The sequence below is a fragment of the Hoplias malabaricus genome, chromosome X1, assembly GCF_029633855.1.
Source record: "Hoplias malabaricus isolate fHopMal1 chromosome X1, fHopMal1.hap1, whole genome shotgun sequence".
Lineage (NCBI taxonomy): Eukaryota > Metazoa > Chordata > Actinopteri > Characiformes > Erythrinidae > Hoplias > Hoplias malabaricus.
In genome coordinates, this window is record NC_089818.1 from 821,080 (window position 1) to 839,221 (window position 18,142).

Consider the following 18,142-nt stretch of genomic DNA (forward strand, 5'->3'; position numbering starts at 1 on the left):
GTGGCAGAGTCACGCGACTACAGCACGGTAGTGTGGTTTTAAAGAGGCAGTACATCTCTTTACTTTCTATTCATTACCCACTCCTAGTATATACCCCTCTGGTTGACTCATAGCATTTGACATGTTGTCCATAGACTCATGAATGACTGCTCTACTGTGACGTCAATGATATTGTTTTTCAGTGGAGATTTTACACTCATGTGCACAGTTTAACACCCTCCACCAAAAGATACATAGTGCAGTTTCAGCAGTGCTGAGCCTGGATTAGCAACGACAGAAGCCCTGTTATCCTTATTATAGGTAAATGGAGCATCACAATGATTTTGAACCTGTCATTTTAAGATAAAGTACTACCTAGTGTTGTTTGAATGGGTCCAGATAAGGCTCTGCTGTATAATACAGTCACACAACCAGCCAATCACGGCAAGGGACGACGGGGCTCGCCGCAAAACGGGTGCGTTTTGAAATCACATGACGCAGTTGCGCGCACATGACCCGGGGAGGCGGAGTCTGGACGGTTGGATGCAAGGATAGATAGATAGATGGATGGATGGATGGAGAGACAGAGGGAGGGACCGATGGATGGATGTGTGAGACCGCAGTATCATTAGTCACAGTGGACCGTGCTCGCGGATCTGCACGCGCTCTGTGGTCCCGCCCTGAACCGTGCGTCTGCAGCCGAAAACAGCGCTGGAGGCAAAGGTAACTGAACGTCTTGTACTTTTACGGTTTCTGCTCCTAACCCTCCGTACACAACCCCTCGGGGCATAATTAGAGCAACAGTGCGCGAGGGCTAAAGGCACGCGCTGTTTAACCCACACAAGAACGCGGGATGATTTGCTACGAATCAAAATGGTGGGAGTGATCGGTACGTACGTGCGTGCGCTTGTGTGTGTGTGTGTGTGTGTGTGTTTGCAGGGTCCACACGAACTTGCACATTCATGCCGAACGGACGTCCTGGTTGCCCTGTTGCTAGGAGACCCCTCTACCAGCCGAGATGGCACGAACGTGGGCGATGCACCCTCGTGAAAAATGAACGAATGAATGCACTGTATGAAAGAATGAATGTGGTTTGTATTCATTGGTCAGATCAATGTCAGTGTTGCAGTCATCCTGCGTATTTTCTAATGTACCGTAGTACCATTTTATTCAACAATGGTCAGCCAACCTTGATTTAGTTGTAATAGAATTGTAATAAAACATATATAGAATAGATGTCAACAACGGTATGTATGTGAATAGTAATAACAATCTAAATGACTACAGTATGTGTCAGGCCCTGAACTGTCTCTGTGTGACACACCTGATTGTAACCTGACCCAACCCCCTCTATAGGTCCAAAAGTTTAAAGGCACGTCCAGTGTATTATAAATTAATTGTGGACACCTTCTGTTGCTTTCACACACACAGTGTTTATAACATCTTTAGAAAGTCATGGAATGAAATGGGATGCTCTGAAGCAGCTGAACATGAGTCTACTGTAACTCTGCTGGGTTCCAAGCGTAATCTCGAGGTACCAATCCCCCAGCACTGAGCTGTGAAGCAGTGGAACTGTGTTCTCTGGAGCGATGAAGCTATGTACATTTTGGATGACTAACCCCCCATTATCAGTACCTGACTACATGGATGTTTATGTGGCTGTATTCAGTCAGATCCTCACAGAAATGGTTCAGAATTGAGTCTAAAGCCTTCCTAGAAAGATGCAAAGGTGTAATACACAGGGTAGATTACTGTAAATTTGACTTGCCTTTGATTTATTTGTAATTGTGTTGATTTCTTTTAGCGTCAATAGATTAATCTCTCTCTCTCTCTCTCTCTCTCTTTCTCTCTCTCTCTCTCTCTCTCTCTCTCTCTCTCTCTCTCTCTCTCTCTCTCTCTCTCTTCTCTCTCTCTCTCTCTCTCACTGTCTTTCTCTCTCTCTTTCTCACTATAACTCTCATCCTCTCTCTCTCTCTCTCTCTCTCTCTCAAATTCAAATTCAAATAGCTTTATTGGCATGAATTGTAAAGAATGAAATAAGAAAGAAAATAAATAAGTAATAACACAAAACAATAAAAACAAAACAACAACAAAAACTGATAAACATTTAGATACAGGACTCTAAGTGTGTCATTGGTTTAGTGCAGTGTGGGACTTTTCTCTCAGGGTGTGACAGCTGTGAACGTATTTAGCAGACAATCCGACACACTCTGGAATCTCTCCCAAATACACACTCAGCAGATCTTCATCGTTCATGTGAAGGGATGAGAGTCTTCACTGAGCGCAGGAACTCTGTCCTGAGGTGTGTGTATTTGGGACACGAAGAGAGAAAGTGCTGCTCTGTCTCTATCTCTCCTGAGCTGCAGTGAGGACAGAGCCGCTCCTCTCAGGGTTTCCAATGTTTCCTCTGGCGCCTGCTCTCTATCTTCAGGCTGTGGGCACTGAGTCTGTACATTGTTAGTGTCTGTCTCTCTCTGGGGTGTTTAATTTGAGGTAGTTTTCGTGTGTGTATTCTCTGTTGAGTGACCTCTCTCTCTCTGTCTCTCTCTCATCCTCTCTCTCTCTGTCTCTCTCTCATCCTCTCTCTCTCTCTCTCTCTGTCTTTCTCATCTCTCTCTTTCTCACTATAACTCTTTCTCATCCTCCTCTCTCTCTATCTCTCTCTCTCTCTCTCACTGTCTTTCTCTCTCTCTTTCTCACTATAACTCTCATCCTCCTCTCTCTCTCTTTCTCTCTCTCTCTCTGTCTTTCTCTCACTGTCTTTCTCTCATCTCTCTCTTTCTCACTATAACTCTTTCTCATCCTCTCTCTCTCACTGTCTTTCTCTCTCTCTCTTTCTCACTATAACTCTCATCCTCCTTTCTCTCTCTCTCTGTCTCTCTCTCTCTCTCTCTCTCTCTCTCTCTGTCTCTCTCTCTCTCTCTCTCTCTCTCTCTCTCTCTCTCTCTCTCTGTCTCTCTCTCTCTCTCTCTCTCTCTCTCTCTCTCTCTCTCTCTCTGTCTCTCTCTCTCTCTCTCTCTCTCTCTCTCTGTCACTCACTCACTCACACACACAGTGTGTATGTTTCTGCGTGTGTGTTTGTGTGAAGGTCACTCTGTAATGAGATCAATATCTGCAGGGACATGGCATTGATGCTGAGGGTCAGGAGACGCCTGAGAACCAGCTGTTGATTGGTGTCGGGGTGAAACAGCACACACACACACACACACACACACACACATTGCTGGTTTTTAGTTGACAGACACAGCCTTCTCCAATTACAGAGTGGACGTTGTGTCTGAGTTGTTCCTAGATGAACAGACAACAGGCCTGACGTGATGGTGACATGTAACACGATTCCTCACATTCATCAAGCTGCAGGAAGATTTGCATCTCGCCACCGGCCGCAGTAAAGCATTAATATCTTTATAGAGTTATCTGTGTATCACAAGGGTTGTGTTTGGTTTACATAATGAGGGGGGCGCCTTAAAACTGTCCTTTGCTTCTCTACAGAAACGGAGGGGGAAAGATTTGGTCAAAGTTAAGCTATTTTACTTCTTATTTTTATGTTTTTACACGGATTAAATCAGGAGTCTCTACCCTCTGTGCTCCGGTAACACATTCTCTAAGACTTAAGATGGTGGAATCTTACTTGAAGGAACTCAGGGTCATATCAACATTAGTGAGTTCATGTTCTAGAGTTTGAAAGATTAATTCACCACTTAAACCCATCCCAAAGGTTTTGGATGGAGATCCATCACTTCAAAGAACACAGCTCCACTTCAAAGCCCAAGCATCTTATTTCATTTCCTGTAGGTATTAGACACACTGGGTTTGGGCGGTCAAAAAGGTTCTACTTAAAGCAGATGCATTAAATTGGTAATGTCCACAAGCATCGATCATAATGATAAATAAAGCCTGATATCAATAATAGAAAGCGAGCTGAGAACTCTTATCCTACGCCACTTCTTTCTTTGTGTCCCTGTAGAGTTCTGCACATGCTCAGTGCGGCGAAGTTGAGTCTCAGGAGACTGGAGCTCGTCTTCTGTCCTTCAGGAACATGCCGTCTGAGCCACCTCCAAGGTACAAACATCTCTGCAAACACCTGCACATGCACCGATGCTTTTAAAAACGCATTAATGCCTAGTTCTGGTTTAAATGAAAAATGTTTATTCTGTGTGAGGTGTTTGGTGAATAGTGTGAGTTAGCAGTGGACAGCAGTGTGTGTGTGTGTGTGTGTGTGTATGAGAGAGAGAGAGATGGTCAGAGAGACTTTGATGTATTTTAACTCTTCAGGGTTTGGAGCTGAGCACTGGGTGATGATTAATTTGCAGAAATCTGGATCCCTGCTGCGTCTGCTGCAGTAATGTTGTGAACAAACACATGGCAACACCAAATATGTTATAAAAAAGAGTGTAAAGTGGATCTAAACAGCTTTGTGGTTTCAAAACGTGGTTTTGCACAGGACATGTCACACACACTTCTCAGATACGTGGGCCGGACTGACTGCTCAGTTGAAAGCACAATGCTCATTGAGCCAGTTCTCACATCACTAATTACAACTCGCTCTGCCAGTTCCATAAGAACCCCACACAGCCGCGCAGTATTATTGTACTCCATGGTATTTTTGGAAGCATAAAGCTGCTGAGAATAACGGCCAAAGGTAGGCTATTACCACGTCCAAAACTAAAATGGTGTCTTCAAAATGGTTCTGGACAGAGAAAAAGAAAATGGACACTGAAAACCACTCACGTGTTTATGTGTCTAGCATTTAACACCTCTGGACCAAACAGAGGTCGAAAAGTTAGGAAAAAGACTAACAAAGGCATAGAACTGCATGAAGACCTCCAGAGACAAACAAAACAACAAACAAGTTATTCTGGGTAGAATGAGGGGGCGGAGCCAGAGTTTTTAATGTGGTTTTCCAAATAAAGGAACACTAGGTAATATTTTAACCTTAAAAGCACAGCTTCAAAATAGTTGTCATGCTTCACGGACCTGCAGTAGGAAGAATAGAGTCTCTGTCATTACTGCTCTGGACTCAGCACTGCAGAAACAGCACTATATAACTTTGGGAGGAGGGTAGGAACTGAGCTCAAAGTGTGTAAGCCATTATTATGCTTTATATATTTAATGTAATTGCTTATAATGCTCCAAATTTACAATTGCTTTATCGCTTACTGTTCAGTGCTTTGTAGTTTTTTTATTCACCTCTGTGTTTATGTGTGTGTGTGTCAGCCCCCAGGCCATGCTGACAGGGCAGAGACTGTGCCAGTCTAAATCTCACCAGAGCTCAGTGTTGGCGGCACTGAACCAGCAGCGTGTGGATGGTCAGCTTTGTGATGTGACGCTGGTGGCTGGGGAGCAGAAGTTCCACGCCCACAGAGCCGTACTGGCCGCCTGCAGCGACTACTTCAGGGTCAGACACAGATTTCCCACCTAATACTCCACTGTTATTTAGTTATTCTGTACTCTGTCAGGCTCATAGACTACCAGAGAGCAGGTATGATTTGGGTGGTGGTGGTGTGTTAGTGTGTTAGTGGATCAGACACAGCAGTGCTGCTGACGTTCTTTAAAAATCTAGAGAATGACTAACCCGCCCTGGAGAATCAGATGAGTTACTGTCTCTAACTTCACGCCTACAAGGCAGGAGTAGACAGTGAATGGGCACAGTGTTTAAAACTCTAAAAGCCCTGCTGTGTCTGATCCATTCTTACCAGAGTAACACAGCACCACCAGGTCAGTCTCACTGCAGCGCTGAGAAAAGATCCGCCACCCAAATCATACCTACACTGTGGGGGTACTTTGAGGGTCCTGACCATTGAAGAACGAGGTGAAAAGGGTCTAACAAAGTATGCAGAGCAACAGGGGCACTATGCGGCTCCTGTGTGTTCTGTAGAGCTGACAAAATTCCATTCTATTTGGGAGCCACAGCAATAGATGTTGGAACAAAGCTATGAAATGTTATTGCATTCTGCCACATAAAGATTTGAGAGGCCTGGTTAGTTATGGATCATAAACACCTCTCTAACTCCTCCCAAAGGTATTAGATAGAACTCTTTCACGCCAGAGAACACAGCCCGACTGCTTCACAGCCCAGCGCCTGGGGGATTTAGTCTTTTCCACACTTTCCATTAGGGATGGGGACCTTAGGCTCATTACTTAGAGCATTGTGTATTACCTGCTTTAGCCTCGTTCCAGCTCCATTCCAGAACTAAAGTCGTTTCAGGCACCAAGCGTGTTTGGGTGATCTAATTGTATCTGGGAGTGTTGTTGGGTGTCTGCCAAAGTTTAGTGGTTGTGCATGTGTTTGTGTGTGTGTGTGTGTGTGTGTGAGAGAGATCCACTCAGTGGTGTTCTAGACTGTGGATCAATGTCTATGTGATACCCCACTGCGTGACACTAATCAATGCCTTTGATCATCAGACCCCTGCTGGAATACAGCAGGAATAGCATGGCCTCTCCACTACTTGTGTGTGTGTGTGTGTGTGTGTGTGTGTAAAACAGAGATAATCTTCTGGACCAACAAAATGGCTCTGGCATGTTTTATTTCTTTCTTAAACTGTAATAATGTAGACATTATTTGTATTTCAGAAGATATTTCTGAGGAGACTAGATATCTACTCTCCCCCTGTCCAGTACTCGCACTTGTAACCCTCGCTTGCACGTGTCAGCTTAAGTACCACTTTAAAATGAGACTAGGTTATAAAGAGAGTGAAGCAGATGAGATCATTCTGCAGTGTGTATCAGGTGTTGGATTAAAACATGCACTAGACTTTGCTTACACAGGCCAGGTAAGGGTACACACACACACACACACACACACACACACACACACACACACACACACACACACACACACACACGTAGTGTGTAGTAGTAGGTAGTAGTAATATGTAGTACCACTTTAAAATGAGGCTAGGTTTATAAATGGTTTTAAATATGTTTATTACATGGTTATTACTTGGGTAAAGGTAATTAATAAGTAAAGGGCGTCAGTGACTTCTGTTTTGTCTAATACTGAAAGTGTCAGAACTTACTGAAAAAGATCAAATTAAAGGATAATCTCAGACCTGTAAATGTGAATTTAGTCATTTAACTAGTTATATTTCACCACATTATTATCCGTGTCTAAAATGACGTTCTATTGGTGGTTAAATGGTTAAATGTATTACCAAATACGCAATGGAGCTGACAGGATTAATATTGATTGACCACATGAGGTCAGTATCCGACAAGATCTGAGGTTTAACTGTAGATGGATGTGGGTTCACTATTTGGCAAACAGCAGGTCACTGATACCCTTTCTATCGGTGTGTAATAACTGATTATTAATTATTTGAATGTGTTTAAATAACCTAATTAATAACCATTAGTAAAGAGATTGCAAATATTTGTTTAAACCTTTATAAGTGTAGCTTTATTCTAAAGTGGGACTTTCTTTATTAAAATGGTCGTGGTTCGACTCGTTGTTAAATGAGATGAATTTAGGGGAAAAGTCCCTGTTTAATTTTCCGCACTGATATAAAGGTGTATAAATATCAGCAAGTTCAGGACAGTGTATGAGCACGGAAATCTGTAACTGCTCATAACAAACGGCAAAACTGAAAACGCTGGGCACAAGGCAGGAACACACCCTGGAGGAGGGGCCAGTCCTTTGCAGGGCGACACACACTCACACATTCACTCACATTATTAAAACATCAAAGTGCACACTTCAAGGAAGGCCTTAGGGCTTAGGGCCTCTGTTAAGGTGCACACAACTTGTCTCTGAAAACCATGAATTGAAATGGGATGCTGCACATGGGCTTAATGACTCCATGCTCAATGCCAGGTGTGGGCCAGAGGGGTCTAAATCACCCCCAGCATTGGGAAGTGTGTCTCTGAGTGATGGAGATTTATTCAATGCATTTGGGTTATTTGTGATTCAGCATCAATACCTGACCATACTTATGATCTCGTGAATGCTCATTACAATCAGTGCTTCACAGAAATATCCCAACATCTAATATAAAGCCTTCCCAGAAGAGTAGATGTTGTCATTGAAGTGAACAGGAACACACTTCCTATTAATAACAAGATAAAATGTTGGATAAGCTGGTGTCCACAAACCAGTTGTAATTTGCATATATACATTTGCATGAAAGCATATTTATATATCGGTCTGTGTGTATCTCTGTGTGTGTGTGTCTGTGTGTGTGTGTGTGTGTGTATGTGTGTTTTCAGGCCATGTTCAGTCTGTGTATGGCAGAGAGTGAAGCAGATGAGATCACTCTGCAGGGTGTATCAGGTGTTGGATTAAAACATGCACTAGACTTTGCTTACACAGGCCAGGTAAGGGTACGCACACACACACACACACACACACACACATGTAGTGTGTAGTAGTAGGTAGTAGTACTATGTAGTATTAGGCAAGGAAGATTCATTTATGAGTTTTACTAAATAAACAATATAAAAGATATAAATTTTCCAGCTGCTTGAGCCATAATTTTATTCCAGTTAAAGCCCTATTCGGATGGGATTAGTTTCACATGGGGAGCTGGGGTAATGTCAGGGGGGGTGAGGTCATGGTGGATTCGCACTGGATGAGAAATCTTAGTGAAAATAACATAGGAGATGGGAGTGGCCACTCGATTCACGCATTACCATCACGCAGCGTGGATCAGACACAGCAGAGCGACTGGAGTTTTTACACTATCACTACTCTTCTGAGAACAGCCCAATAAGCAAAAACATCCAGCCCACAATAACCTCATCTTACTTTACATCTATAAGGTGGACTAAAGAGGTAGGAGTGGGTGTATAAAAAACTCCAGCAGCACTGCTGTGTCTGATCCACTCGCACCAGCACAACACACACTAACACACCACCACCACGTCAGTGTCACTGCAGCACTGAGAATGATTTACCAGCCAAATAATATCTGCCCTGTGGTGGTCCTGAGTGTTGAGGAACAGGGTGAAAGAGGCTAACAAAGTATGCAGAGCTACAAGTTTACTAAAGCCTCTAATTTTAGAAAAAAGAAAGTGCACCTTTATGGTCAGAAGAGCGAATGAAATGGAGGAGTGTAGAAAGGAGGTGGGTTAAATATTATGTATCATTTTGGCGATTTATGAATAATAATAAAACTGAATAACGTAGGGTACCTTTAAAACTGCAGCTCTTACTATTTATAAGTTGCAGTTGTTTCACTCGTGATTTCGGTTGGGTTCAGCCTTGTAAACATGCTTTTAGTTCCACGAGTTTTTACAGTCAAAAGGAATATTGTGGGAAATAATTCTTAAAGCGATTAATGAATGACTTATTTTAACAGCCTCATAGCTTTCTGTGTTAGACATCAAAGAGCAGCCAGAACATCAGCATAACGTCTCAAAATCCCAAGCTATTTTCATGTCTGACGCAGATAAGGACTCTGATAATGTATATGAGATTTGGTTTTCAATTATATCTCATATCTGTGGTAATAAAGCCTTGTCATCACAAAGATCAACCCCCTGCTCATATTCAAATACATGCTTTAAAGGGACTCTCTGTCAGAAAAGAAAACACTGCTAACACTAATCTCTCCCCCACCTCCCTCTCTCTCTCTCTCTCTCTCTCTCTCTCTCTCTCTCTCTCTGTAGATTCTCTTAGATCCAGGGGTTATTCAGGATGTTTTATCTGCTGGAAGTCATCTGCAGCTTCTAGAACTTCTCACACTATGCTCACAGTATTTAATACAGGTATAAAACACCAACAAACACACACACACACACACACACACACATCTGTACATATATATTTCCAACCATGTAAATAAATGAACTGTTCCCATGCTCACTTTGGACAGCTTTGGTTGCCATTAAAGTGATGTATTGTAATAAGTTTGAAATGTGCTGCCACTAGATGGCAGTGTAGCTCTGTCTGTTGTGCAATGGGAGTTGGCTGCTAGAAAATAATTGTTGGTCATCATCAAAAGTTGATAGTTTTTGTAATAAATGCATAACTTTACAACCATCTTCTGAGACTAAATTCTGAGGTTTTTATTGTTTTATTTATTTGTTTATTTTAAGAAAAATGTCTCTTTGTGTAACTGTGAAAGAGAAATTAATAATTTTCTTTAATAGATGTTTTGATGGAAAATGTAATAATATAAAGTGTGTGTGTGTGTGTGAAGGAGCTGAGCAGTGTGAATTACCTGGAGCTGTTCCGATTGGCTGATCTCTTCCACCTGCCCATGCTGGAGCAGGCTGTGATTGGTTACCTGGTGCAGCACCTGGCAGAGCTACAGGAGGCGGAGCTTCTTCTACTGCCACTCCGCCTCTTGAGGGAGGTGCTGAAGAGTGACCAGCTCACTTCCCTCACAGAGGAGGAGATATGGCAGGTAGTAATGTGTGTGTGTGTGTGTGTGTGTGTCTTAGGGATGTCCAATCCAAAGAATGGGTCATGGAGCTAATCCAGGCATATAGTAATGCATTAAATCAGTTACATTTTGTCCAGAAATTTAAACACCTCTTGTAATGAATTAATTCACCTGTTTTAAACGGCACCCTACCAACCAAATTAATTCTGGATTTTGAACTGGTTCCATTCAGGATTCTTAGAACCTGTGCCACATTTGCACCAGTTTTGTTGGGAACAGCGTCAGAGCCATAAATAAATGTATAGAGCCAGGAATAAATCACGGTTTATCCACTGTTTACAGCGTGTTCAGCAGGGTCCGTGTCCCAACATCGACTGTAAATTCTTCCCAGTCACGAGGTCAAATCTTGTGAGTTCTACCCTTCAGTTCAGAAATAAGTGCAGGATGATTTTCCACAATATTTGGATATATATATATATACTGTGTATTCATTAACACATCTGTATATCTAACCTGGTGTTAAAACATCAGTTTTGTGCACTTTTCTCTAGACACGGCTGAGGGCAGGTGTGTGTGACTGTTCATTTTTCCCAATCATTCCTCTGCCACCAGGTTCTTTCTCTGATTAACCTTCTGTCCCTCCTCCTCCCCACACTGATGAACCCACTCTCTGACCTCACCACTGCCCACTGATTACACACAAACACACACACACACACACACACTTGAGTTTATTCAGCCATCAGACAGCACTCTGTGTGTGTGTGTGTGTGTGTGTGTGTGAGAACCAGACCTGCCCTCATATCCTGCACCTGTCAATCATCATCACACACTCATCCTCTGGAAATCACATTTTCTTCCTCTGTATTTTCTATTCTGCTCACACTTTTGTGTGTGTGTGTGTGTGTGTGTGTGTGTGTGTGTAATTTATTCAGCTCTGAGGAAGTTCTCTGATCCATCACGACCTTCACATTCACACACCTCTCTCTCCCTCACCCCATCTCTCTCACCCTACCCCTTTTTATTTCTTGTCTTTTCTTTCCCTCCCTACCCCTCTTTCACCCTGTCTTTATTTCCTTGCCCTCTATCTCTACCTTTTTCTCTCTTTAATACATACCTTTGTTCTCATCCTTCTGGTTGTTCTCTCTCTCTCTCTCTCCTTATATATATATATGGAAAAATACAGAAAACACAATGCATTAATATTACAATAGAGACAATTCAGATGTGTTTACAGTGTGTGTGTGCGTGTGTGTGAGAGAGAGAGAGAGAGAGAGAGTCCCTCTCAGTGATGTTCCTTTTGCCTTAATTGGCTGCCTGAGCTGATTGTGTTAAATGCTGCTCTCGTGTGTCAGTTTCCATCACTCCCGCCTTTTTTCTCTCTGAGGATAAATGAGTCCAGATTACTGTCAGCTTTGATTAAATACTCATTGTTTAAGATCCTTCACGCATTGACTCTCTGTGTGTGTGTGTGTGTGAGTCTGTGGCCTTTATGTAGATCTCTTTACCACGCTGTGCTTACTGTATTTCCTAAGTGTCAGATTTCAGTGCAGTGTCAGGTTTCAGATTTTTTTTTAATATTAAGTCTTTATCTTTTTAGTGTTCTCTCTGGAAGGAGAGCTGAAGGGAGGTGGTGGGAAATTTTCAGTCAGTGTTTTTGGCAACTAGTTTCGTAAGCACTTGCTGGTGTTTACAAAATGACCTTCTCCAACTTTAAATCACAATCCTATTTACATTTCCTTATTCCATTTTTAATATCACGGTTTAAATGGCTGAACGACAAACCCAGGGTAATTATTTAGGTAATTATTCACCTCCTGTTTTATTTAAATGTTATATTTCACCTTCAATCCTCCCCCTCTCTGTCTTTCTCTCCCTCCATCTGTCTCACTGTCCCTCTCTCCTCCTTCTGTCCCCTTATTCACACCTCTCTAGTTACTGGTGCGCTGGTTGGAGCATGGCCGCCGTCTCCATCACTCCGAGGAGCTGCTGCAGTTCGTCCGTTTCGGGCTGATGGACCTGTCCACACTTCAGCGAGTGTCCTGTGGCGTTCTGGAGTTCTGTCCCTCCGGCGCCGCCCTGGTGGACGAGGCACTAGAGTACCACCGCTGCCCTTGTATCCAGCCGTTGCGGCAGACCCCTCGAACCACCCCCCGGCACCGCTGCCTCACGTTATACATCACAGGTGGCCGCAAGCGTGAGGTCAGCCGGGTGCGTGAGCTACGCTTCTTTAATCCTGCTCCCCAGGACCACGCCCGGCGGGCCGGAGGTGGGGCCAACTGGAGTGAGCTGGCACCTATGCCCGCAGGGCGGAGCCATCACTGCGTTGCGGTGATGGGCAACTTCTTGTTCGTGGCAGGGGGTGAGGTGGAGCACGTGACCGGCCGTACGTGTGCCGTTAGGAGCGTGTGTCGCTACGACTTGCGGGCAGACTGCTGGAGCGACGTGGCACCAATGAAGGCCTGCCGTGAGCACTTCGTACTGGCGGCACTCGGACACTTCCTCTACGCTGTCGGAGGCAGAAATGAGCTAAGGCAGGTGCTGCCGAGCGTGGAGCGCTACTGTCCCCGCAGGAACAAGTGGAGCTATGTCCAGCCATTTGACCGCTCGCTCTCCTGCCATGCCGGCTGTGTCGCAGATGACCTGCTCTGGATCTCAGGTATGGAGAGACCGCCTCTCAAGACCCTGGCACACACTTGAAAAAGAGAAAAACAAAAAAGGCTATAATCATTTCGTTTTTTTTCCTTCCTCCAGGTGGGGTCACAAACACAGCACAATACCAGAACAGACTGATGGTGTATGACCCAGAACAGGTAACTGACAACTGTTTGTGTGTGTGAGAGGGAGAGTGCAAAAGAATGTGTGTGAGAGAGAGAGATCTTGAGAAAAAGACTGAAAATAAAAAAGAAGCAGCAGAAGGAGTGAAAGTGACGGTGATAAAAGGATGATTAGAGAGATGAGAAAGAGAGAGAAACTCATTGGTATTCACATTGGCTCCACACTTACCTGACACTAACACCAACCCCCTCCTCCCACACAGCTCCCAACAGATGCTCGCTCTCTCTCTCGCTCTAATTAATGAATGAATATAACCAGACATTTCCTGAGTTTGCAGAGAGGACTCTCTTTTGAATTAGGTGTGCTTAAAGTAACAGTATGTAATTTTTGACCCTAAAATTCATTCATTCATTATCTGTAACCCTTATCCAGTTCAGGGTCACGGTGGGTCCAGAGCTTACCTGGAATCATTGAGCGCAAGGGGGGAATACACCCTGGAGGGAGCTACCTTAAAATTACAGCTTCAAAATCACTGAGATGCACTGAGCACACACACAGCCATCGCAACAAGCAGCTATTCCAGAATCCGGGTACAGCTGCGGGGTTAGGTGCCTTGCTCAATGGCACTTCACTTACATATGTTAAGATTGCCCCCACCCTCAAATTAACTGCCATTTGAGGGAATCAAACTGGCATCGCTTCACTTCCAAGCCTGCTTCTTTCATAGCCCTGCCACTTAGCCCCATACCTCCGCATTTTGCCAATGTCTCTGAATTTCCAGTTCTACCTTAAATGATGAGGCATTTACATCCTAGCACCTGTGGCTACTACAAAATTGAATGTCGAACTGGACGTTTTGAATAAAAAGATGCCAAATAAGCAGCTTTGTATCACAGAGAGTTAGGAGTGGGTGATAATATATCACTACACCTTGTAATTCAGTTCGCAGGGGCAAGATAACACTTAACACCCAGGGGTAGAGGTAAAGTTAGGAAATGGGATTCACCCTAAGTCTACATGAGTCACATAGTAAAGAGATTTCTTTATAAATGCTCTATTACTGTTGCTTTAGAACTTGTCAGTATGCTTATCGCCGTCTCTAATGAAAAATCCACTAGGGGAGGGGCCAAAGTCTATCCCAGTTTACAAACTATTCTGCCTCTTTGTTGTGAAGTTGTGCATTTCCAAATTCCTCAAAAGTTGCACAGTATAGTTTCAAGTAAAGTTATATCTCATGTAAATTTCTTCTTTCTGTGACAGAATCAGTGGCTGGTGCGGAGCCCCATGCTCCAGAGGAGAGTTTATCATGTGATGGCAGCAGTGAGGAGGCAGTTGTATGTTTTGGGAGGAAACGACCTGGACTTTAATAACGACCGTATCCTCGTCCGCCACATAGACTCATACAATATTGACACAGACCAGTGGACACGCTGCAGCTACAGCCTACTGACTGGTACACACACACACACACATCCCATATATACCCATACATACACACGAAGCCCAGAGTGTAACCTATTTTTCCCAAGATTGTAGACTCTCATTAGAATCAGTTACCATTTTGAACACAGTTGATATAATCTCTATTCGCTGCTCCCGAGCAGCTGCACATGATTTCAGGGTCACCATGCCCAGTGCCAAGCATGGGGTAGAGGGGTGTAAAGTCAACAAAGCTCTGGGCTGTGGAGCAGTGGCCCATCAGAAGCTGACCTCATTAATTCATGCATCTTAATTCTCTCCAAACAGGCCAAAACGAAGCAGGCGTGGCCGTCCATGACGACAGGATATACGTGGTGGGTGGATATTCAATCTGGACAAATGAACCACTCTCCTGTATTCAGGTCAGTTTGGGTCACTGTGTTCTGTTCTTTATCGATGGACAGTAACAAACTAAATAAAAAGCATGCTGTCAGTTTTCAGTGGAGAAACAATGTGGAAGGTGTAGCTTCTAATCCTCAGCACTCTCACTGATGGCAGCTTGCTGCACCTACACACACAAACCTGCAATTTTTTTCTTTCCCTAGAAGACGGCCCAAACCTGTCAATACAGAATGGAAATAAAATAAAAATTGAATTAGCTCTGAAGTGTAACGCAAAGGAAAAATCACTCTCAGAATGCTCAGTAAAGCCACACAAAGACAAAGCAGAGAACGACACTGAACTTAAATACCCTCCAGACAGGTGTCTAATCAGTATTTCGGGGAAGGACAGCGTTGCTGTGATCTCTGATTGGTGTGGGAGCTGCCCATGTGATCTCCTGATGTCTCCTGGGAATTGGAGTTCCTGTGACTCGGTGGGCAGGGTCTCTGGACAACATGACTCTTAAAAACATCTTTAAATAATTAAAAATGAATGACCAGTGATTATAGGGCTAATCACTGCACTTATTGAAAACGTCTAATGAATACTTTGAAGGATAATCACAATATAAACGAGTTATTGATGTGTGTGTTTGTGACAGGTGCTGGACGTGAGCACTAAAGGAAAGGAGGAAGTGTTTTATGGGCCAACTCTACCTTTCGCCTCTAATGGAATAGCAACCTGCTTTTTACCTGCGCCGTATTTCACCTGTCCAAACCTGCAGACCCTACAGATGCCCCACCACCGCATAGGAACGCTGTAACAGATACATACACAAACACACAAAGGTTTGTAAACACTGTTTATAATCAGTGATTTCAGCTACTTAAGGACCACTGTGAGTGTAATCTCTATAGAAAAGCTTAAAATGAATGGGTTGCTCTCGATATTCTGCACATGGATGTCATCCAGCTCAATGAAAAGCTTGAACTAGAGGGTTATAAACCCCCACCCTCTGAGCTTCGGACAGTGGAACTGTGACCTGTGGAGTGATGGAGATCTATTCAACAAGTCAGCGGTGAGTTGGAGTGGCAGAACCAGCCCTTGAACATCAGTACCTGACCTCTCCAAGGTTCATGTGACTGAACGTCCAGAAGAATTGGGAACATACACATGCACCATTTCTAAACAAAGAAGCGTCCTTAAGACGCCAAACATGTCATGGATGATCAACTCTTACATCTGTATCAAGTGGGAGAAGTAGATGTTTATCAGGAAGCTGAATCTATAACGTCATCAAATTACGCTCTCTCCCGATACTTGTCCTAAGCCCTAAGTGCACTCTTTGAAGTGCACACTTGAAAAATTGAACTTTCTGGCCATTATTGGAAACACTTCCTGTTGCCCCAAGAGCACAGTTCCCACAATGAAGCATGGTGGAGGCAGCATGGTGCGGTGGGGATGATTTTCATAGGATTAAATTAATGATGGCTGGCACTAAGGGTGAATCCCACTTCTTAAATTTACACCTACCCCTCGTTTTCTGGTGTTATCTTGCCCCTTGGATATTGAGTTACATGTAGTGGTTAAAATCTCCCTCTATGAAACGAGGCGACCCTTCAAGAGCCTCGTACCTTGAGGTCTGCAGCTTTATCAGAGCTTCTGGATCTGGAGCTGAATTCAGCAGCTTTTTGTTTTAAACTTCCAGTTCCGCCTTAAACGCTGTAGTAGCTTAAGGCTCTAGAATGTAATTGCTTCAGAATTTAAGGTGACATAATGCACAGAAACTACATTAAAGTATGATACAAAAGATAACGAACAATGGATTTTGAATGAGAAAATACTGATATGTGTGGCTTTCTTTGGTCACGTGTCATTTTTAACCCTAACCCTTTGTTTGATAAGTCCCCCTAAAAAAAATCTGTTTCCAGGGGCACACAGCCTTAAACCTCATCCCTACCCTCTTTCCCAACAAGAACGGAGACACCCCCACCCCCAGGCAAAACAGAGGGGTAGGGATAAGGGGTAAAATGGGATTCATACAGGGCAATTTATGAGGAACACCTTTTAACTCAATGGAGCTGGGGTAGTTTTGCCTTCAAGAATCGGCTAGATGTGCTAAGCTAATAGAGATTTACCACAAGAAATGCGCAGGTCTAACTGTGGCAAAAAGTGGCTCCACAGTGTTTTGTTTTGAATATTTAAACACACTATAGACAAGATATAAACACTCTACAGTTGCAGAGTGTAATTCACTTTTACAGCAGTGTCATGAAATCAAGGGGGAGGGGTTACAGTGCAGTTTCTGCAGTGCTGAGCCCGAAGTAGCAACATCAGAGGCTCTGTTCTCTCCCGTTACAGGTGAGTGGAGCGTCACAATAATTTTGAAGCTGTAATTTTAAGGTAAAAATACTACAGTGTTTCTTTAAGTGTTCAAGGCCTCAGGCCTGAAAACACAACCAACTCAGCTCATGCAATTTCTAACTCTGCAAGTTATCATCAAAAGCCAAAAAGTGCTTTATTTCCTGTTAAATTTCACAACCCTCCAAAACCCTTTACTTAATCTGGACCAAGTTTCCAAATGCAGTTACTTTTTCTACATTTTCCAAAGCTTTTTTTACATTCCTGTGTGAAACATCATGTAATCAGTGTATTGTGGGTCGTAGCCTTCACCGTAGTGCGGTCTTGTGAGAATGGTGCATTGTACTCACAGGCGTCGTTGGTGAGCACCTCCGTTGGGGACGAGTACAGATACTAGGACATTTTTAACTTGTGACTGCAATGTGATCATCTCAACTGCCGTCTAATTTTGACTCAAAGTAATATATTCTCTCGTGCTTTTTTGCATTCTCTGGAAACCTGCAGCAAACTGGAGACTGTTACCCATTTCAGAATCCTAGTTCATCTCAATTTCAATATGAGGTTTTGTATTAAATCTCAGGACTACTGCTGTGTACCTGAATGTGTCAGATTCTGAACATCACCGATGTACAGAAGCCTGAACTTTGCCGTCTGGAATGTTTAACACTTTTAATACTAACACTCTCCGGTCCTGTACTTGGAACTAAAGCTGTGGGTTCATGTTTCTTTTCCCAGCTTATTTCAATAAAACTCCACATTTATGCAATTCATAAATCTGTTGTGTGTTCTTCAATCTGTTACTGATCCGTGTCATGTTCTTCAGAGTCTTTCCTGGTGAGAAAAGCAACAATGTTGTGGCTGACTCTGATGAACTGCTGTTAAAAAGCAGTGGATAATTA

At 43.4% G+C, this 18,142-nt stretch overlaps 1 protein-coding gene across 1 annotated transcript; it reads left to right on the plus strand.

Annotated features, from left to right (window-relative positions):
• The first annotated feature begins 539 nt into the window (after nt 1–539).
• Nucleotides 540–17,957, plus strand: LOC136675635 (kelch-like protein 32). The gene is made up of 11 exons (XM_066652290.1): nt 540–702; nt 3,947–4,041; nt 5,197–5,377; nt 8,185–8,292; nt 9,586–9,684; nt 10,119–10,325; nt 12,240–12,963; nt 13,059–13,117; nt 14,343–14,535; nt 14,829–14,923; nt 15,544–17,957. Exons 2-11 carry the CDS (start codon nt 4,019–4,021, stop codon nt 15,703–15,705), a joined length of 1,851 nt encoding a protein of 616 aa, XP_066508387.1. The 5' UTR covers nt 540–702; nt 3,947–4,018; the 3' UTR covers nt 15,706–17,957.
• The last annotated feature ends 185 nt before the right edge of the window (nt 17,958–18,142 follow it).

Excerpts from the sequence above, each read along its gene's own strand:
- LOC136675635 (XM_066652290.1), top strand. The coding sequence starts at position 4,019 with ATGCCGTCTGAGCCACCTCCAAG. Across the intron at positions 5,378-8,184 it reads CCTGCAGCGACTACTTCAGG|GCCATGTTCAGTCTGTGTAT; the intron begins GTCAGACACAGA and ends GTGTGTTTTCAG. Across the intron at positions 8,293-9,585 it reads ACTTTGCTTACACAGGCCAG|ATTCTCTTAGATCCAGGGGT; the intron begins GTAAGGGTACGC and ends CTCTCTCTGTAG.